Source organism: Haemaphysalis longicornis, unplaced genomic scaffold (genome assembly GCF_048455015.1).
Source record: "Haemaphysalis longicornis isolate Haplotype H1 unplaced genomic scaffold, Haemaphysalis longicornis Haplotype H1 scaffold_12, whole genome shotgun sequence".
NCBI classification, from domain to species: Eukaryota; Metazoa; Arthropoda; class Arachnida; order Ixodida; family Ixodidae; genus Haemaphysalis; species Haemaphysalis longicornis.
Window position 1 is genome coordinate 31,753,351 of NW_027526225.1, and position 22,794 is coordinate 31,776,144.

The 22,794-nt window shown below is 45.4% G+C and overlaps 1 protein-coding gene across 1 annotated transcript in view; it reads left to right on the forward strand.

Moving 5' to 3' along the window:
* LOC144162548 (receptor-type tyrosine-protein phosphatase T-like) overlaps positions 1-22,794 on the forward strand; it is a 229,376-nt gene that overhangs the window by 196,128 nt on the left and 10,454 nt on the right. The window contains exons 32-39 of the mRNA XM_077693134.1: positions 1,444-1,560; positions 2,716-2,864; positions 7,412-7,547; positions 9,548-9,697; positions 13,210-13,309; positions 13,402-13,478; positions 15,393-15,521; positions 19,616-19,744. Coding sequence (XP_077549260.1) covers positions 1,444-1,560; positions 2,716-2,864; positions 7,412-7,547; positions 9,548-9,697; positions 13,210-13,309; positions 13,402-13,478; positions 15,393-15,521; positions 19,616-19,744 — 987 coding nt within the window. The remainder of the gene's footprint in view (positions 1-1,443; positions 1,561-2,715; positions 2,865-7,411; positions 7,548-9,547; positions 9,698-13,209; positions 13,310-13,401; positions 13,479-15,392; positions 15,522-19,615; positions 19,745-22,794) is intronic.

Consider the following 22,794-nt stretch of genomic DNA (forward strand, 5'->3'; position numbering starts at 1 on the left):
TGAACTAGAATATTGTAATATTCTAGTTCACTCTAATACGAGGGTATTTCGGAAAGTCTAGCGCCGCTTCTTAGTAGAGCTGTCTATTCTGATTCTTCTTTTCTAATTGTTTCTTTTCGAAATTGTTAGGTGGCGCTGCAATGTAGTAGGTCCGTAGTGCTGAACTAACTTCATAGCATGACGGCGGCTTGGTGAAGGCTTGCTGGTCACGATTGTAGCGCATCGTACCTTATTCATTCAAGCAGGGCTACTATAACGAGTAAGAACATGATAATAAAACCACAAATTAAGGTTCTGATTGATAAGTAATGATCAGAACGTCAACAAGCATCCACCAGAGTATGGTTTTCAACTCCAAGGGGGTTTTTGTCGTATCGCTTGCTTGCATTCAATATTGTGCTGGTCATAATCATTAAAAATGTGATGTCAAACCACCAGATTTCTTCGAGAAACCATCCAAATAGGCAAAACTTGAAATAGAGGTTGGGCTTCACGGAAATGCCCAGGAAACACGCGTGCTAACATTTTCTTTTATATCTGACAAATTGTACCACGCAACTCAATTTTTCTTTCTAGGACGGATTTCTGAAATGTTTACCTACAAAATTTATATTCTAAATGTTTTCTACTACTTGTGTTTTATTATACACAAGTTCCTATTTTTTATTTTCTCCGACCCCTGGACAAAAATTTCGAATTTGATGATTTTTTTTGCAACTATATTTCGCAACATTTTTTGGCAACATCAAAACATTATTAAAGCTGGTGTCATTGGAAAGCGCGTGTAATCATCTGCGTTTTATGTCACTGCAATGTGTGCTTAACCAATATGCACGGCACAGAAAAATTGACTTGTTAGCCCCTCAAAATTGGTCAATTTCCTGCGGTAACGGAAGAGTTAACGAACCGTAACGGTCACATGGTTTCCGAAATCAAAAGTAACGAGTTCGCAATTACCACAAAACTGATACATCGAATTTAGACAACAAAAAACACTGTTAAAGACACAACCGATGACAAGGCGTGAATTCTTAGAAGAAATTTCAGCTATCACGCTCAAAACACTCAGTGCAACAAGGGCGTGTTCTCTCCAGCTCTCAAGAACTAATATTATAACAGGTTGCTCCAAGTTGTCCCCTAAACAATCCTTCTGTAGTAATTTTTATCTGTACGTTATTACAACCTTTAACTTTGTTATGACATTTTTGTATTATTTGGCTCAATATCCGTCACATTTTGCCGTTTCGTTATGCAACGTAAATGCAACTTTGATACACAAACATGTACTACCTTTGGTCACCGTGCGCTCGTTTAATTTGTTCACTCGCATATTTCTGGCTCCTTCGCTTGCTTTACACTGCGCGTTGAAGTAGGAAAAGACACTCATGTGCTTCTCTTTTCCAAAAACATTACCAGACGACTGTAGATTTTTGTTCTTTTCAGACAAAGTGTGCGCAATACTGGCCGGAGACTTCGCAGAAGTACGGTAACTTCGTCGTCACCTTGATGAAGACGGACATGCAAGTCGACTTTGTCGTACGAGAGTTTGAGCTCGCCTTGGTAACTACCTCCGACTTTGGTTACAAACGTATCATCAAAAAATTCTATAAAACGCGTATCATTAATTTAACTGCAGCATCAGGTATAAATGGTCATTGGAATTAATACATGTGTTCACGGAATTCAGATGTGTTTGTGCGTGTGTCTGTGGACGTACTTTCGTGTGTGCATATTTTTGTGCATGTGTCATTTAAGATTTTTGTAGCAGCACATAAACGCCGCAACATGATTTTTCGTGATTTGAGTAAGGTAAATTCCTCATTGCATACTCACTAACAGCATCAATCTAGAAATTTAGTTTCGGGATTGCGCCAGCTGGGCCGTGCGAACGCCTTTAATTACACACTAAACTTTTCCATCGAGACCACCTTCAAACGTAACGTAGTAAATATTTAAGGCCAACTGCGCTCAAAGTCTCGACCTCTTGAAAATGTTATTTCCGTATAGTCTGCCTAAAAAGAAAGCAAGATTCAAAACACAGCAGCTGAAATACGCGCGTGGACGCCACAAGCGGCTTGCAAAAATCGGCGATTTTGAAACCAAAACCGAGGTGAGCGCGGTCAATAAAATGACGCTGCAGCCGTTGAGTGAGTGGCGGGATGGTCAGCAGCCCGGGAGCAAGCCTGCGCGCAAGCTCTACGCACGCACGGGGCAGCAAATGCGTGAAGCGTTCGCAGCAGAGCTCGACCGGTATTCCAGCTGCGTGGCTGGCCAGAGGAAGGAGCCCCGGACAGCCGGAGCGTCACAGGCGCGTCATGGCTGCTTACGCCATCCTCCGGCAGGAGCAGCGTGGTCCGCGGGGGAGCTTTTTTAAACGCGTATGACTGATTAACGAGGCGTTTCACGGGGATACGACTTGTGTCCCAGCTGATTTGGTGGTACTTACTACGCATTAAAGATAAATTTCGTCGAGGTGAAATTTGAGTGCAGTTGGCCTTTAACGAATTTATGCAACTTCTCAGTATTCCGCCTTAATATTTCTGCAACAAACCTTCAACCAGGATAGCCATCTGTGGAATTCTTCCCCACTCGTTGGCCCTTTTAGGAAATTTCAGGACTACACACAGTTTTAATAGATAGACACTCATACATACTTTCCGCACAGAGCAGGGGAAATTATATCATTGTTTCTAACTACTAAATTATATTCTCCAGGACAACAAGAGCCGCACCGTAGTCCAGTTTCACTTCACTACGTGGCCCGACCATGGAGTTCCCCTGTACCCGGACGCTTTGCTGCCTTTTCTGAGAAGAATATGGGATTTCCAGCCGCAGGATGACCACCCTATAGTCGTCCATTGCAGGTATAAGAGGCGTTACAATTGGACATCTGAAGCTTTGTTTGAAACAAAGAAATCCGTCCGCACAAGAACTGTACTTAAGAAACTTAATTGTAGTTACGCCACTGCGCGGCTGATTGCGAGACAAAAGTAGCGATGAATATTCGCTTTGACACACTCGCTTGTAGGTAATCAAGGGTGCGCATTTTAGGGATACTGCCCGTTATTTTGCAAAATGCAAATTGTATGATCGTATAAATAAACAACATGCCTTACATATTCAGGGTAATATAAAAATAAAAATACTACCTATCACGTTTTGGAACTTTTAAGGGCATTTTGGCACGCTGCAAATAACGAGAAACTATTTGAAGATTTTGTCACTGCTTTATATCGGACAAAAAGTATGTGGTAGTAGGAGAAGCAAACTACGATTCTGTTGTAAATTTTCTCGGTTTCCCACAGCTGATACACTTTCCCGGATAACTGCATTGAACGAAACAATTTATGGTGTAATCATCAGGCAAACTGAAATTTACTTTGTCCATGTATATAAACTGAAGAGCTAGAAAGACCATAACAAAGTTCACATAGATAGTTTCATAATTGTAGGGTTTCACGCGCCGACGAAACGCAGGCGATGAGGCAAGCCGTAGTGGAGGGCTCCGGATACATTTGGACCCCCTGAGGATCTTTAACGTGCGCCAGATTCTCGTACACACGGGCGTTTTTACTTTTCGCCTCCATCACAAAAACGGCCGCCGCGGCTACATAAACAATTGTCGGGGTTAGACCACACGACACAATTTCGACGATGATAACAACAACATTTCAGTTATTTTTCTCACATTGTTTGCAAATATATCCAATTAGCCCTTATGAAGTAATAAACATAATTACCAGGGGGGTGCTTGTGGGATACCAAGAATATTACTAAAGGACAACTCTCTTTCATAAGTGGTACGAGTTTGTTTCCCCGACCACATAATTTTCGTGGTTGCATCTTTCGCTCAAGTTTTTAAAGGGGCGTCAGGAAGCAAAAATAAGTAGCTGGGGACGGCCCCAGCTAGGAGAACGAACCCGCCGTTCGATATGACGTAATTATGAATTGTGGGGCCGCTGTCCACGTAATTAGGTGGCCAGCTGAACTCCGAGTGTGCGCGTTGCATGGCAGGTTTCTTTTTACGCAGTTAAATGTCAGCCGAGTCAACTCTAGCGGACGTAGGTCTCGATAAGCGCCCAAATACCGTCATGGCCACCGCTCACGTGACAGGATACTTTTACGCATGTGCAGTTATCTCGCGTTCTTATCCCGCAATTTTATCTTCAATGCAGTTGCTTCGATTGTTTTCCTTATGCTACTTATGATTGTATACTTCTTGTTCTGCCTCAAATGTGCCGAAGTTTCTTTAAGGCTAAAAACTGTTGACCCGCTTCAACCGCGCCGCCAGCTTTAGCGCTTAGGGAACTTGTTTACCTAACGTTTTGTTCGCCTGCGCTGCTTTAGTGCAAGTGTTGTTTTTTGTACAAAGGAACCGTCCTTGGTAGCTGTAACTGGCTCCAAAAAAACCTGTAGGCAATAGAAAAAACTTACCCCAGAAATATTATCCCTCGATTCGATAAAATAGGCTCCTCATATAAAATAGGTTCGTTAGAAGCATGTTAAGGAAGTGTTTTAAAGCGAAGATTTCTGCGTCTCAGAAACGGCGTATGTCGCGTTTAAAACGCCGTGCAGGAAAGCCAACTTTCCCTGTCGATGATGATCGTGGGTGAAGTGAGAGAGAAAAACGCTTCGAATCTTCGGAATCGAGCCCAGGTCCCTGGCGTTATGAAGATGACGTCTGTCTGGTTGCGCCATTAAGACATGGTTGAAACATTTTGAATTTTGGGGAGATGTACATGGACGTGCACAATTCACCAAAAAATCATGCAACCCTTCATCTAACTACGCCCATGGTTGAACGCGAACTTTCTTCTGCAAAATCAAAATGCGAAGGGTCAAAGATTAAGCTGCTGAGATGAAAAGTCCGAACCGTCTGCGAGTCAAAGTCCTAACTTATACGATAACCAAGGAATATCTCATTAGAAAGCTTCGTGTTCAGCCATCGCCACCGTTATATGAATGGGTGCACCCTTTGATTTGTTTAGTTTTTATTTTATCTCGACACCTTATTCGGCTACTAACTAAACATTCGTGTGGTTCGCGGTACTTGGTGTGCGGATGCTTGTCTTCCAGTGGTTGTAGGGTAAACAAAGGAATCCTTAATTCCCATCAGCAGTTTCTAACCACAGATCTCTCAATCATCGAGTGACAATGCAATCCACCGTGCCACAAAGGTTTGATGTTTTCTGCGTGAAAAGGGTTGGCTATGACGGCTGCGAATTGCTCTTCGGTGTGGATGCCGTTGTCACTAGGACGCACTGCATGCTGGGAGATGAGTGTGTAATTTTAAATATCACATATTTCACTGCTGTAAACCCCATCGTTACTACGTGACGTGTATACGCCGCTTGTTGCTGTCAACGCTGCGGTCGCTAGGTTGCACTGCAGGCTGGGGGCGAGCGGGTTGTTATCTTGAGTGTAATTGAATTGAGTGGAATTGGATTGAATCGCATATTAGCATGCTGTCCGATGTGAAAGAGCAGCAGCCAATCTACTCCCGTAGCACCAGGATTATGGTCAATGCCTCCTCCACAGATGTGTGCCAAAACCCGAAAATCGTGAAGCATAAAACTTCCCCATCACTTCGTAAAAAAAGTTGCTAGAAGCGCGAAAGATTACCCACATCAAAACTGCGTCAAAATTGCGGGACAACCTTCGCTGAAACTGCGTACCACCTTTGCAGAAAGTCCGTCCGATCAATCATTACACCTTCAAATACCGTAATCGAGAGCAAAGAACGAACCCCTGCGACGATTTTTCGCGCACTAAATAAGCTCACCTACGAACGATCTAAATGTATACCGATATGTGGTTTGTAAGATATAGAACTGCTGTATTCCGTCCTCGTGATCAATGCGTGTATCGCCTTTCTAGAATTGCATCTTTTCGCAGTTTTCAAGTAACCGTTGGGACACAATGGAAGATCAGATTCACGCATGCGCCATATGACCAGCGATCTTACCAGAGCTTCTTGGTAGACAAACCGGTCTATGGGGAAATGCAGTAGTTTAGTTCGCTTACTAAGAAAGCTTTCGCTTTAATAAAAAAACAAATCGATTTCGAAAACAATATATCCGGCTCCATGGACCAGAGTGAAACTACAGAACTTCAGCGAAATTAACCACACAAGTGAGGCCGATCACTCTTACCGCTACCGATAAAATTCCAAATTACCAGCCACGTGTACGCAAAGAAGTGTGATCAGGAACAGATTGCATGCCGCGAAGCAGCCCACGCGGCACAGCGAAGTAAGCGAGCAGCCCATCAGAAGGAGGAGCAAATCTAAGTTGCCAACGCACAAGACCACTTAGGAGGTGAGCGGCAAAGAACGAACACGTCGAAGAAGTGGCACGCCGGAAAGCTCAAAATGCCGATGACCGATATCGGCCCGGATGTTTGGGCTTCTGGCATAGCTATGAAGGCCGCGGTTGCTAGGGGACAGTGCATGCCGAGGGTGATAGTGATATTTGCTTGGAGGTATTTTTGCTGTGAATTGGAGTAGCAGGTAGAATGACTTCGCGGGGACACATGTCACCGACTATTTGAGCGTCGTATGCTGTTGTGATAGATCTGTGCCACATTTCACGCATACCGCAAAGTTGCCGGGGGGCAAAGTGGCAAATCGATTTAGCAAGTTTATGGCGAAGGGGCATGATCTCTAAAGGAGAAGCAAAGCTATTTGAGGAAAGACAGCAATACTTTCAGCCGTATTAGGCTACGCAGCCTTTGCTAAAACGAGAGAGCACACACTAAAAAGAATGGTAGAGAAATGCATCCCCAGGAAGTGGAACACTCTGAGGTCACTGGAGTTGTTGCGCCGGTACGGCGGGCCATTGCGCGATTGATAAGTGTAAAACTGGAAGCCATAAGGTTATTACTCCAGAGGCACTGTGTTGATGACACGGTGGCTCTCTTGAGTCTCCTCAACCCTTGTGCTATTTTCTTCCGCCTCTGTTCTCAATTTTTTCGTATCGTGGTTGCCTTTTGTTGTGTTTTATTTCGCTTAATTTTCTTACAGCACCTCATAGTTGTTTATTCACATTCGACTGCTTCGCAATTCTTTCCTAGTCGTGTGCTTTTCTTCCCTTCTTAACTTGAAAGTTAACAGCGTATCACAGTTTTGTCTCTGAGTTCAAAGGTTACTGATTCCGCGTACGGTGGTTTGCATTGCCTTTCCACTCCTACGAAATCCAGATATGCGAAACTCGTACACCTGAAACTTAGGTAGAAATATTACATATTGTCTGTCCCATTTTAAAGTTAGAAGTGGTTTGTGCGATTTTGTAGTCTCAAACGTTATAAAAACTAAACTACCCGCATCACCAACAAAGTCGACCAAAACACACCTGTCTTGAAATGTCTGTCTGGTTTGAATGTCTAAACATGGCCTCTTATCTTTCCTTTCCAGTGGTGGTATTGGCCGCACAGGTACTCTAATCCTCGTGGACAGCATGCTGTCCCAGGCGGAGGCTGAGGGTGAAGTCAACCTCGTCGCTCAGCTCCACAACATGCGGCAGAGCAGGGTGAACCTTGTAGAGTCTCTGGTGAGAAGCTCTTTCTTTATGACATAAGTGATGATGCCCCAACAGTACGGAGTTGTACCTAAGGCTCTGCGCTACGTCTACCGGACTTTTTAATGGGACAGTGTTTTATGCCGGGGTACACAAACCTCACCGACGTCATATTCGTTACGGAAATGACATCACCAGATAACGTTCCATTTGTGCGCAGCGGCTCTAGGATTCGAGCCCACGATCAGTCGGCCGGAACGGGAAGTGTGTAACGCTGTGCCAACTGAGCCATGAAGTCATGCACAGATAGCTGTACGAACGTGCGTTCAGTCCTTCCTTTTAATTTCTCCATTCAGATGGTGCTGCCGTCTGGGAGAGGTGAAACGAAGTAGTGCGTCATGACGCTAACGAGCGCCGATAGTTGGCGCCTCCATAGGGCACCGTATAGCAGCGGAAGCTGCTGTGTTTATCCGTCCGCCGCCTATTAGGAACGCCACTCAGCTTGTGAAACGCTACCAACAGGACGTCGCTCGCCAAGCACACCCACAAGAGTTTCGCCGACCCGCAAATCATGCTCCTTTCGCTGTAGCGGGCCGTGACTTCACCAAACGATTCGCGGAAAACCCGTTCGGTTTCGTTCACACGGTTTGCGAGCGCCTGGGTTTTAATCGGATTTACGCAATGCTCCAGCCCGTGTAATCCAGTGTCTAATGTGGATGCGTCTAACGGTGTCGTACCGAAGAAATATGAATAGCAGTGTGCAAGTTCGAATTCATGCACAATAAGCATTCAACTGCTCCTGTGAATGCACATTTCAGTCTCCTATTTTACAGATACCTATGAAAGAAGGATCAACCACATTTTGGAGGGAAATCTTGTGGTTCTAATGATTTTTACATCCTACGCCGGGCTTGACCTCAGATGCCACACATGGTGACTCGTTTAAAATGAATTGCATTAATGATAAATTTTATTCATAATGAATTACGTTCACGAATTAGGGTCACCTATTTTGTAACACTTGCCAGTGGTCAAGTACAGGCTTCTAGAGTGTGAATACGGGCTAAATGGTTCATACTGAAGGCAAAAAATAGCGCAAACAAACGGCACGGAATACGAGCAAGAGGCAAAGAGGGGCTTCTTAAGTAACCGATTAAAATTACAATCACTTCCTTTAAAATTTAATTGATTACAGTGGTAAATTACAGCTCCAGACAAGTAACGGAGCAATTACAGAAATGTAACCAATTACTTTTGCCTTTCCTTCAAACGTTTATTGCCGTAAGACAATAACACAACTTTACTCAATCTACGACAAACCCCTCAAGCTTAGAGGCTTGCTGTGCTTCTTTGATACAGTGTTACACGTTGGTTACTTCCAACAGGAGTTGTTTGTCAGTTGTCGTCGCTCATACTTCCGCGTTTCCTCGTTAAGAGATCAGCTGCCACACTGAACACTCTCTCAATGGACGCGCTGGGGGAAAGGGTGGTATTATAGCGTAGGAACACCTTGCGCATCACATCATAGTTGCGTAGTGTTTTCACCCTAGTGTTCATTTTCTCTATGAAGCTCGCGCTTCGCTGTTGCCGGAAGCGCACCGTCGTGCGACCGCGCAACCGTGCACCTTGTGGAAGCTGCCAAGTTGGGTATAACCAGAAGTGAGCTAAGGCGACATTTACTTGACAGGGGGTTCCTAATATTTTTCAAGACGAGAACTGCCGTAGACGACTGGTTACAACTTGGTTTCAGAAAAAGTATTTGACCATCGGTAATCAGTTACAAGAAAATGTAATTGAATTACCCAGAACGTAACAATTTTGGAAGAGTAAGCAATTATATTACACAATTACAAGAATATGCAATTGATTACACGTAATCGATTACTTGCAACGCGTTACGTACAACTCTCGTCAAGTAGGGACTACAGGTATGACTAGCCCTATTTAAACTGCACTCGGACCTGTACGCGCATCAATCAGTAACTGCGAGCAGGTAAGTGTAAAGCTATCAATACCGTTACCTTCTCTTGCAGGAACAATACGTCTTCGCCTACATGGCGCTGGTGGAGATACTTTGCTCCAAGAACCACAAGCTGTCGGTCAAAGAGTTCGTCAGCCTCTATCAGAAGCTTAAAGCCAAGGTTCCTCCTACTGAAAAAAGCGCCATTGACCTTGAGTTCGAGGTAAGCTGCTTTATTGTAACCTCCAGGAATCATTTTAGAGCGAAGCTGTCTTTCGCTGCATTGTGAATAAAATTACGTGCGTCGACCACGTCGAATCGACGACGAATCGAACGAGCTCGTTCCAGAACTAGTGCAAAACGCTTTCTAGGTCCAAATATAATGCAGGTATCTTTGTACAATTTCTACTGAAAGTTCCACCTAAGACCACTCTATCATTGCACCGAGTTTCATTTATTTGTCGTAATTAGTTTACCAAATCTCTAGCCGTAAGCGTAACCAAATTCCAATCTGCTGTCAGTGCATGGCCGTATACACAGGGAGTATGGTTACACAAAACGCCCGTTGTCGTACCGAAACTGCCCCGAAGCAAATTGTATTAGAATTAGAATGCGTTCTGAGGATATTACGTGTGTGCCTTTACTTGATCAATTTAGCAGGTCACTGTACATAACTCAGTACAGTTACCCACTAATACAGCTTCGCTGGTCTTCCAACTTCGCAGTAGTGAAAGGGTTCTAAAGCGGCGGGCCAGAAGCAAACGTCCCTACAAATGGCCGCAACGGAGGGAGCCGACGAGGAAGCCACTACCCCGCCGCTACCATGCTTGCTACGTCACTCACAAAAATTTCTCCAGGCTTTTACGCCTAGTGTCACGACATTAGGTATCAGAGTGCCGCCCCTGAAGCACGCAATGGGTGACCGGTAAAAAGCGCAAAGGCTCACGGGTACGTCGTCTGCTCTCGCCACTTCCGGTTCGAGATCTCTCCTGACCTCCCGTAGGCCGGCTGCTTTCAGGCGCGTAAGTGCGTGTTGTTTATTTTTCACAGGGCGCTTACCTGTCCGATAAATACCTAGTAGGGTCAATCATTGTCATTTATGGAATTCCCGATGCATAGGCGTTATTTTCCCCGATGGAAACAGATAAACAACAAGCACACTCGCGCGTGAAAGCCGACGCTGTTCGGGAGGCCAGGAGAGCTCCCGAACCGGAAGTGGCGGCACTCCGCGGGAGAAAACAGTATACCCATGAGCCTTTGCGCTTTTTACCGGTCACCTATTTACTCAGCAACGTCGGCCATTTTCGTGTTTATCAGTGTTTAGATAGTGCCGCATCTACGGCCCCACCGCAAGCTTCCACCGGGTAGTTTGCTAACAACACTGCCGAAGGCGCAGCGAAGCGGCATTTTCGGACACACTTATGCTGCTCAAATGTTGCTATACGCATTGTCTTTGATTAGCGTTCAGAACGTCGTCAGTCTCGCGCAGCCGCAGAGCAGGGAGGACAAGCTAAGTCTACCAGAGTTGACCGACGGAAAGTGCATAAAGCACAAAATGGCGGCGCCCATGAACCATCGCAGTGTAAACAAAAGTCCCGTAATGCGAAGTGACCAGTGATCATAGCGGCGGCAAGCCACAATAGGAGAAAAGAGAGCCGATACCCTGTAACCTAGACCTCTGAGAATACTAGAGGATATTTACAATGGGTCCACAGCTACCATCGTCCTCCATAAGGAGAGCAGCAAGCTACCTATAAGGGAGGTCGTCAGACAAGGAGACACAAATATCTCCAATGTTATTCACAGCATGTTTACAAGAGGTATTCAGAACATTGGAGGGGGAACAGGTGGGCGTGCGGGTTAATGGAGAATAAAGTAAAATTGACAGTTCGGCTAGTTGGTGTTGATACATCGTTAACTAGCGCTTGAAACGGGACGACAGCAGAGAACACACACGGAACAGCGCTAACTCGCAACTGATTTTCTCACGCATAACCACAAATGCATACTCAGAATGAACACGTGCCCAGGTCAACCTCTCGAAAGTGCGGTTTGGTAAAACACAAGATTACAAATGTTACAGGATTAAGATTATATTTTTTGAGTTACTTGGTGCTGATACATCGTTAACTACCGCTTGAAACGGGACGGCAGCGGAGAAGACACACACGACGGCGCTAACTCGCAACTGGTTTTGATCGAATCGTAATCTTGCAACATTTGTAATCTTGTGTTTATGAAACCGTACTTTCGAGAGGTGGACCTGGGCACGTGTTCATTCTGAGTAAGTATTTGTGGTTATGCGTAATAAAATCAATTGCCAGTTAGCGCCGTCGTGTGTGTCTTCTCTGCTGTCGTCCCTTTTCAAGCACTACTTAATGATGTTAATGGAGAATACCTAAGGTATTAACCCCAAATTAGCCGATGACGTTGCCTTACTAAGTAACTAGGGGGACGAATTGCAAAACATGCTTACCGCACTGGACTACCAGAGTAGAACCGTGGGCCTGGAACTTAATATGCAGAAGACCAAAGTAATGATCAATAACCTCGGGAGAGCACAGCGATTTGAGATAGGTGGCGAGGCAGTGGAATTGGTAAGCGAATATATCTACTTAGGCCAAGTAGTGGCCCCGGATCCCAACACTGAGGCAGAGATAATCAGAAGGATAAGAATGGGCCGGAGTGCATTCGGCAGGCATTCTCAGATAACGAATGGCAGCCTACCATTGCCATTGTCACTGAAGAAGAAAGTGTATGACAGCTGCATATTACCGGTACTCCCCTACGGGCAGAAACGTGGAGGGCTCACTAAGAGGGTTCAACTTAAATTGAGGACGAGTCATTGAGAAATGGAACGGAAGATGATAGGTGTAACATTAGGGGGCAAGAAGAGAGCTGAGTTGGTCAGGGAACAAACGCGTGTTAAGTACATATTAGTAGAAATTAAGAAGAAGAAATGGACGTGGGCAGGGCATGTAATGCGCGGGCAAGATAACCGTTGGTCATTAAGGGTAACTGAGTGGGTCCCTAGAGAAGGCAAGCGTTGCAGGGGGCGGCAGGAGGTTAGATGGGCAGATGAAATCGAGAGGTTTGCGTAGATAAATTGGGTGCTGTTTGCCCACGGCCGGGATAGCTGGATATCTATGGGAGAGGCCGTTGCCCTGCAGTGGGCGTAGATAGGGTTATGATGATGATAATGATATTTATAATGATGATGATGATGATGATGATGATGACTGTAACCTTAACTTGTGACACTAGATACACCTTCATTGCTTGGCATCGCTAGAGCGTAAGAAGGCTCAGCACCGAATACATTGGTCACAGAGCCACCTCATCTACTCATTCCAAATTTCGGTGACTGAATTCTTACTTCGCCTTAGGCCTCAGGTGCGACCCTATTCGACACACTTCAAAAGAAAAAAAAACCGAAACACAGAATTTTTCCACAAGTATTGGGCTTCCTGCAGCTTTCTTACAGTATGGTCCCTTTTCATTCATCTGTCGGCCGCTGGCTTCAATTACGTGTAATGCATCTATGTCATGGGAAAGATTTGGGGGATTTACTAGTTTTTAATGGCTTCAATTACGTGTAATGCATCTATGCTATTGCAAAGAGTTGGGGGATTTATTCGTTTTTAATGGTTTCAATTGCGTCTAATGCATCCATGCCATCGTAAAGCGTTTGAAAATTTACTTGTTTTTAATTGGTTGTGTCCTTCCTTCCCGCAGGAACTCAGCCGGATGTGTCCACTTCCAGGACCGGAAGACTTCAGAAGCGCTCGCGACGCTAAAAACGCTTCCAAGAATCGTTCGCCAAAAATTCTGGCTGGTGCGTCCCAGCAAAGCGCAATATCTCCCCTGTTGTGGTGTTTCCAACAGAACACAGCCTGTCTTTACAAAATTTGACCTTTATATTTCCAGGCGACAGTCGAAGGCCTTTCCTCAGCGTGACAGCTGACGGCTCGAAGACGGACTACATCAACGCAGTATATGTTGATGTAAGCTACCACCGCTCACAATATAGCTGCTTTTTTTTCTAAGAAGCGTGCTGGTAGACGCCTTTAAACTCTTTTGTGTTCATTCTTGCGGACAGCACGACAATCGCGCTTCAGGGATTTTAGATTCCTCTATCTTCGAACTTATTTGCTTTCCAGCCAGATTTTGTAAATCACGTACAAACGCCCGCAGGTAAACATCCACCCTATGCATCCACACAGCCACCAAGCCAAGTCTTCAGTTCAACCCAAAAATTTGCCTTGGGGGAAAAATCCAAACTGGCTTCGGGTTTGAGCCTGTGACCACCTCGTGTTCAACGTAGACGCTGTACAAACTGTGCTAACCTTAAGTTGAAGCACCGATACAATTAGCGAAAGCAACCTTGTTTTTACATAGTGTACTGCTCGTCAGCGTTTTCAAGCGACGATATATTCAAAATTCTTTCATTTTATGCTTACTTTGGGTTGGAAACTTCGAATTTTACCGTATACCCTTGGGTACAAAGGTATAAAAATGATGAAAAATACGCATTTTTTTCTTTCTGCAGTTAATATGCATAAGATCATAGGCTGCATACGACCACACAGCTGCATTTTGCTACACTAGTAAAAACCTGCTTTGGTTATGGGTTCTAACGACCTGGAGCGACACCTGGGCTATGTGGCGCGCCAAATGGGAGGGCTCCGGATTAATTTTGACCTGCTGGAAATCTTTGACGGGCACAGAAATCTCGACACACGGAAGCCACAACAGCAGGCATCGAACCCGCATCTTCAGGCTCTGCAGCACAAAGCCTTAGAAACTGAGCCCAGGCGGCAGGTCAGTAGTTAAAACCTTTGCAAAGCAGTGTTCATAGGCTCGGCTTCACAGCAATGCTGCTGCAGTAGCTACCACTTTGACAACTGCTGCAACCATTAACTCTGATCGGATTTCTGATGGAGGCGAAAAGCAAAAACGCCCGTGTGTACGAGATTTCGGCGCACGTTAAAGATACCCATGTGGTCGAAATTAATCCGGAGCCCTCCACTACGGCGCGCCTCATCGCCTACGTTGCGTCGGCGCCTTAAACCCTACAATCAATCAACTCTGATTGAAAACAGTTTTTAAAGCGAAGCTTTATAGCCATCACTGATGCCGTTGTACGCCAATGCGCCCTGCAGGAAAGCCAACTTTCTCTGTCGATGATTATGAACGATCGTGGGTGAAGTGAAAGGAAACAAACGCTTCAAGTGGCCGGAATCAAACCTGGGTACCTCCGCTTAAGAAGCTGGCGTCTGTCCGACTGTTCCGTTTCGACATCGTCGAAGCGGTGTGGAAAGCTCAGACGATAACCAAAGAATCCGTCACGACAAGAATGGCTTTGTTCTTCGTGCCGTAAGACTGTTAGCAACAAGACGTTGGGCCTAACTTCCCAGTTTTAGTTTTACGACGTTAGGCCTAACTTCACATGTTGAAGTTTAGCCCTTCAAACTGGCATCCATTCAAAAAACTGTTCACTTAACGCCAACCAGCAGACACCGATTCATTCCGTACTCCACAAACCAAAACCCTAGGCCTACGGAGTGCACGCCGAAAGTTGCTGTCGGTATTCTATAAAAGTGGCGCGTATCTCCGGAGTAGCACATACTCGCAGTGTGGAGTTGGCCAACCGGAGAATCCATCGCGAGAAAGAGAGAGAGAAATATTTTTTTTATTTGTCGAGCACAGAATGCTTCGCGTTCAACTATCGTCGCCGTTAGACGGAGGGCTGCAGGATTTTTTCCGAACATCCACAAGCTGAGGGCTCACAATTATCACCCCGTCGCATTTCTCACGCCGTAATTCGGGGGGTCGGCCTAAACAAGAGTTCCACGTTTCTTTAGCATGGCCTGTATTCGCCCTTTTACCCTGAAATGTGCCCTTCATTGTGTTCACAGGGATTCAAGAGGAGAAAGGCGTACTTGGTGACGCAAATGCCACTGCTGGAAACCATCGACGACTTCTGGGAGATGCTAGTCGGCAGCGGAGCCGTCACCCTTGTCACGCTTGGGCCCCTCGAAGACGAGGTATCTCTGCCACAAGTATAGCTATACATATATTGTGAGCAGTTAGTCATGTGCAACCCCGTCGGGAACATTGACTGTTACTACAGTTGTCTAATGGTCACTATTCTCCACTTCATCTTCCTCTCATAGTCATCCTCATCATCACCTTCCATCTCGTCAGCTCGTGGTCTTTCTCTTTCCCTTCGGCTGAGCGTTCGTTCTGCAACGGCTGCTCCGTCATATAAAAGACTTGCAGCCCCTGTCATTTAATATTATATAATTAATATAATATTATATATATACTATTAATATAATATAATATAATATTATTATATTATTTAATATAATATTAACGACGTTGGTTGAGATAAACGTCTGTTCGTACAGTTTGTACACCTTCAGACATTAACTAACACACATGGACAGTACAAATAGATACCAACACATAAACGAGGCACGTTAGGTAATCCAAAAAAATCCATCACTCACTGTTTAACAGCAGTGCACACACCGCAATCCTGGCCACTTACCAGCGACAATAACAAGTGGTGACACGTCAGAAACGAGTCATTTCGAATGACACAAAGAGCACTGTATGCGCCAAAAACGGATGAAAAAGTTAAAGAAACAAAATAAGAGAGGAGCTCGCAGGATGTGACATTCTTCAATGGGACATGCGGAACATGAAGCTCAGTGCTGATAAACTTAAATCAGGGTAAACAAAGCTTCCCATATTGCTTCTTTATTTTTGTAACTACTCTCTACCAAATACCTTGTTGGTAACTGAACTAAGCCCACCTTTTCCTTGGGCCTTTATTATTGTTGTTCTCTGCAATTATAGAGTCTCAGCTTGAGAATGCCTGCTGAATTGAGGCCCCAACCATGCTTTGCTGTTTCACAGTGGCAGCTTTCTGAAATGTTGCTGGTAGGTTTTGCCAATGATTTCCAACAGACCACTTAACTAATGTCGAAACCATTTTATACCTTTAATTGCTATTATATCAAACAGTTTTCTATCATTTTTCACAACACACATTTTGTTGTAACCTCACTCAATGATTTTGTTACCCCGCCAGCCTCGTTCATAAACCTTGGCGTGAACACAAATGCCTTATTGCAATACATTCACTTGCCCGTATTGCAGCAAATCTGACGGACACCGTGCATTTTGGCTTTCCAGCATAGCTTTCGTGTCAGCAAAAAGGAATCTTTTCCTTGGCTCCTCTGGAGTGCTTTGTAGACAAATACAAAAATCACTTGCTGGTTTGGCTTTCCCGCAGGACTCTAGTGTAGTGCAAGAAAGCGTTTCCTGCTTATTTATTTTTTGGTGCTGTTTTATGCTGTTCACCTTCCAGAAAAACCCTGGCATTTTATTTGAAAATGGAGCTTCACACCACAGACTGTGCAGAGAAAGTAAAGCTACTCACTCACTTTTTGCATATCCACGGAAATTTGGCAGATCACTTGTCATTGACAAGCAAGTGTTTGATTTCTTTTGCTTCAGGTACCCTAAATGCCCTTGCGGGCGTTACATTAGCATTTCTGCCTTAATTAAGGTGCAACGAGGTCAATTGGTCAATAGTTGGGGGGGGGGGGAAATACAGCGCTGATAAACGGTACTGAATTACTAGGAAAAGTACCGTGATCAACTTGGTTACCATGTGTTGGCAGCTTTTTTTGTCCAGTTTCTTTCCAGTGTTTTTCGGTAATATTTTCCAGGGTGCCTAACAAGGCCTCTTTTTGTGTAAAAAAATGTCAACAGTGAAGCGCTCATCAATGCTCACATGCTGCTCATTGATACCAGAGCAAAAGTACGTTCAGCAGTCATTTTATTGTTAAAGCCACCCATGATCCATACACCTTCTAGCTGTACTGCAACTTTCCCAAACACCGACAGACATTCAAATCCACGCAGGTGGCCTTGGATCCAGTTCTTGCACAAGGTATTCAGAAGTACTCTCGGGAGAAGGCAATGTCAACCTAGACACCAACCTTTTCCCGGTAGTTGTACATGATAAACTATTTTTAAGCTTTTTGGCTCAAAGGAAAAAACAGCTAATGGGCATGCAACACAGAAACCGTGAATGTGCTTTCTAGCAGCTGGCTTCTGACGAGACTTGCACCATTGCGAACAAAATGAGGGACATTTTGATATGCCCCTTACCACTCAGTAAATTCACTTGAGCAATTTTCCAAAACAGTTTACACAGTGCAGAGTTAAGAACCAATAGAAGGAAACTCTTCCTGTTCACGACCCCAAAGGCTTGGACAGCAGACGCACAAGCACTCTTCACCAGTTGCGAATACTTCTCCCATGCTTGCACAGTTGGAGCTTGAGCCTCCTTGCAAAAGAAGCCACCCATTAGCGAATGGTTTCAGCGTTATCTTGAGTAGATGTCCTTGGACCGGCAGTTGGGCTCCACCCACGGAAGTGAAACTGCGCTCCCTGCACGAATTCTGCAGCCCCGCGTGCACAGATCGTTTCCGCGGAGTAGTCAGGATACACTTCTAGGCGATAGTAGTACTGCCCCCGGGAAAAATTGCAGTGGCTACATGCGAGGTCGTACTGCGTTCGATGATGCCATGCGTCACCTGACGACACTCGATTCTTACACACGCTGACACTGCGTCGCTCGCGTTGTCATGTCATTAAAGACAGCTACCTCGTTAGCCACGGCACGACGCTATGGAAAATACTGATCCCCACGTTTTATCATTGAGCCACCAGAATCAGAACAGCAGGCTTGGCACGGAAGAAGCGAGGCACAAGTAGGCAACGAATGCAGGCGCGTAAAGCCGATAGCACGCGAACTACAAGACAACGTGAAGCTTACAAAATATTGAACGACGACACGACAGTTCTCGGAGCACGTAAAAAGCGGGGCGAAGCAGTGTGCAGAAAAGGATGCGTTACGCTTACCAAGGCGTGCAACAGCAAGTTCACGAAAAATACCCAATCTGAATTACAAGCACACCTCCCTACAAGAAAAGAAAAAAGCGCCGCGAGGCAGCCGCTGTACAGGGAGATAAGGACTTAAAGATGCTTCAGGCCTGCCATTCGAACCACGGGCGGAGAACATCGGGACACATGGCGTGAACACAGTGCTGCCATCGTCGTTAGCACCAAAAAAGCGACATGACCAAATGACGTAAATATGACGTAAAATTTGTGACGTCACGGAAAGTCACGTGATTAGTTTAGCTTGACGACACTTCTGCGTGGCAGCAGCCACCGCGAGGGGGGCGCGTCTCGCACCACACGCGGGGCCCGAGACATAGCCTTAAAAAATTCATAGATGCTTGATTTTCGCGAAATGAAAAAGTAGATCAACTGCGGAAAAAACATTCACACTGTCGCCTGCTGTCGCCCACGTCACTAGAGCTTCTGGCGGCATTTTAAGAAATCAAGCGGCAACAGTTACGAAAGGTTCCACTACATATGTCCCACGTTCTGCTTGTAACGCGCGTGAACTAGGGCAACGCGGTTCTATAAATGCTGTAGTAGGCCGGCTCGATTCACTCGCGTCTCCACCATACGACAGCGCTGGCATCGAGGCAGCCGGCCTGCAGCAGTGGTACATGGTTGGAAAAGCGCTTATTTTTGTAACACAACGGACAAACGTAGAGCGAAGAAAACCAGACAGAACGAATGAGGCGCTCTTCGCTTTCTTCGCTTCGGTTTTCTTCGCTCTACGTTTGTCCTTTGTGTTACAAAAATAAGCGCTTTTCCAACCATGTACCGATACCAACTAGCCCAACAACAAGCCTTACTGCAGCAGTGGAACGCGGTAAATTTAAATCGACTTCAGCAACCCCTGAGCGTGTTTACCTTGGGAGGAGCGCGAGGCGAGAGGAACAACATAAGAGGTGAGCGGGAAAAAGAAAGGAGGCATTTACTTGGTAAATTTCGCCAAAGACTGTCGTCTTTTGTCGACATTTGCGACGAAAGGAGCCGCTACGAAGCCAATTTTTATATGTATAACAGTTTACTATATGTGTACGTGCGCGCACACACATGATGCAGCGTTGTCAGATGGAATGAGTTCCTGAATAGTAGTGGCTGATGCCTATTTAACGCATTGCTATATTTTGATGAACTGCTTTGCCTCCTCTAGACGGCGACGCCTTCATTCTGGCCCGATCTCAAGAGCACGGCGAGGTACGGTAAGGTCACTGTGGAGCAGACGGACATACAGGACTTCCAGGGCCTGGTCGTCCGGACCTTCAAAGTCACCCAAAACGCGGTACGAGGGGCTTCTTCGTTGTGCTATATACTATTTCTTCGTTACTACATTTTCATTCTAAGAAGTGCAGATCGCTGGATGTCCAAAACTGGGAGGAGCAATGCATAAGAGAGTACGAGCAAATCTTCAGTTTATTGGCTCAGTTTATCTTTCCTCTGTGCGCAGCAGAGCTTGTTGTGAACTGAAACTGCTAACGCTAATCTTTTGCTGATAATTTTTCACGTAAATCATTTCATATATTAAGGAGCACGTTATGAGTATCAGAAGCAATTCGCCGTAGTATTTAGTTGTAATCGTTTACCATAAAAATTACGTAAGTCCGCATATCTGCGAGAACGTCAAACCATAGGTGTTCTTCGTGATGTTTGCGGAATTTGTTGTTGTGAACACGCACATTCAGGCGATATGGCTGAGCTATGATTAAGCTATATTTTCTTGTGCAGGCAGCGCGTTCTTAACAGACCACCGGAAAGTCGCTTCCGGCCTATTGTCACGGTCGGCGCCCACTCGCGTCTCCCACTTCCGTAGAGCCGCCAGTAGTTCAGCTGTCCCCGTAGAAACGCCCAAGTCGTTGCTAGGGGCTGACATGACGTGTAACAGCTATTGGGTACGTCAGGCCACCGCATATTCTCGTCCGCAGACTGCAGAGATTTTTGTGCCGCCAACACGAATTTTTCACTCCATCAGCCACATGCACATTAAGAAATAGCCTCAGGTGGGCTTCACCACAACGTTCCGGAACAACCAATCAGCATGACCAAACGTGAGAGTTTAGCGAATGGTGAGGCCAACCATGTGATTAGAGTAAAAATTACACCCATCTTCCCGCGAGGGAACCCTGATGTGATGCGATGCATCAAGGGGGAGCGTTTGGACTGACGCTGGTATTGGATTGCGTCCGTCCACTCGCTGAAGGGACCGTCGCTTCCATCACGTCTTCATCGGAAGATCTTGCACGGAGGTATCGTCAAGCAAAGTCAAGTGCGAGAGCGAGCGCTGGACTGATCCGGCGCGTGCGCTCCCCTGCTTATATTCCCGCTTTTGAAACGAGAGGAGCCGGGGGGGGAGAGTCGCGCGCATGCGCACACATGCGCCCACCCAGAGCAGCGAAGCGCACACGCGCAGCTGTTGTTATGATAATGAGACGGAGTGAGAGTGTTGCGCACAGCTGCCGGAGAGAAGAACGGAGGAGAGTTGCGCATGTGCAGTGAGCATGCGGACAACGCCGCGACGACGGAGGGACATACCCGAGAGCAAGAGATGCGTCGCATCTAAAAATAGATTCGGCGCTGGTACAACAGCGCACATGCACGCCTTGCACTGTTGCCGCTGTACTCTTTCGTACTCTAATCACATACCGCACCTCTTCATTTGTCAGATTCCTACGTTGGTCACGCTGATTGCTTGTTTTAAGGCGTTGTGGTGAATCCCACCTGCGGTTGTTTTTGACAGTGAATTCGTATGATTAAAAAATTAAAAACAATACGGTTAAGTATCAATAAAGCGTTATATAAGGTTGATGTTAAATTTTCAATCACGTTCCTAATCCTTGCATATTACATACATACATACATACATACATACATAGTTCGCATTTGTTGAAATATGATTGGGGACCACTTTAACTCACCACGGGGCGCATTTAATGTTCTTTTTTGCGTGTGTGCGGGGCGGGTAAAAGGGGAAGGGTCTGTTACAAAAGCTCCTGGATTGTCTTAAACGACCTTAAACGACCTTTAATTGTCTTAAAGTAAGACAAGCGGGTGGCTCGAGAGAGTAGTTGACTTTTTTTGTGTAGAGAATGCAACGGCGTCAAGTACAACTTAGTACTCGGCGGGATGTTTCTTTCCTCTTCCATAAGTATGTTTACAGCAATAAACCATTCCAACTTCCACTCGATATAACTTCCGTTACCTCTCGCAGGTTGCATAATAACCTCAGTTTCACGCGATTATATGGGTCAACCGACGGCTTCAACGCATCGGCTCTTCCTCGCGTCACCCACTTGCGGAACGATCGCCCGAATGACATCGTATCTCAATCAGACCGTGAAAAATTCCGTACTTCTTTACTCTTTATTTTAGTCATAGAAACTTAGACTGGTTTTTTTTTACAATTATTTTTGCCACCTCCTGTATCGCTCCTAAATTATTATATTCAATTGTTATTAGTTCATTTGCTCCCGCTTACAGATTAAGGTCTTGTGTCATTTAGTAACACAGCACGCTTTCTCTCTCTCTCTCTCCCTCTCTCTCTCTCTCTCTCTCTCTCTCTCTCTCTCTCTCTCTCTCTCTCTCTCTCTCTCTCTCTCCTTCTCTTTTTTATACCTTTACACTTTGTGACCGCCTGCATTTTTGTAAACTCTGTTTTATCGGCCTTTACAGTCCCAAGTTTTCAAAACGAGAAAAACTTGCTTTCTGCGCTCCTCTGCTAGAGATAAATGTTGGCTTCGTGTGTACGAGGCGTTTTCTACTAAGTTGTATAGCGCATGTCTGTATTTCTTCCCACAAGCAATGTGCCAATGTGCAACTTCCAATGACCTTTTTTTGTTATCTTCTTTTTCTGTTTCCTGACATATAACGTGATATTTGTTGTTCCGTTTTTTGTTGATTCGAAGTTTGATGTTATCTTACAGTTCTGTCGCGGCACTCACCCTTTGTTACCCCCCTTACATAATGCCTTGCAATAGGGGCCTGTAAGGTATTTTCAAATAAAAAGTACAAAAATGTGTGTAAATGTAGAAGTGTGCGGCAGACCACCTTACTCCCAGGCCAGTAACGTCTCTTGTTTTGGACAGCGGTGCACAGCGCAAAAAAAAAACAGGAACACTGTACAAACGAAGGTACAGAGGACGTGGCTGTGCACTGTCTTACAGGGCAGGACAGTCCTGTTCAGTAAGACAGTCCTGTCAGTCCTGTCCCTTAAGACAGTCCTGTAAGTCCTGTCCTGTCCTGCCCTCTCTTGTCTGCTTTCCCTATTTTTTGCGCCTTAGTCGACTAGGGACCACAACAAGACCAAGCATTCCTTCGTGCACGTCTCTTCTTTGCGGG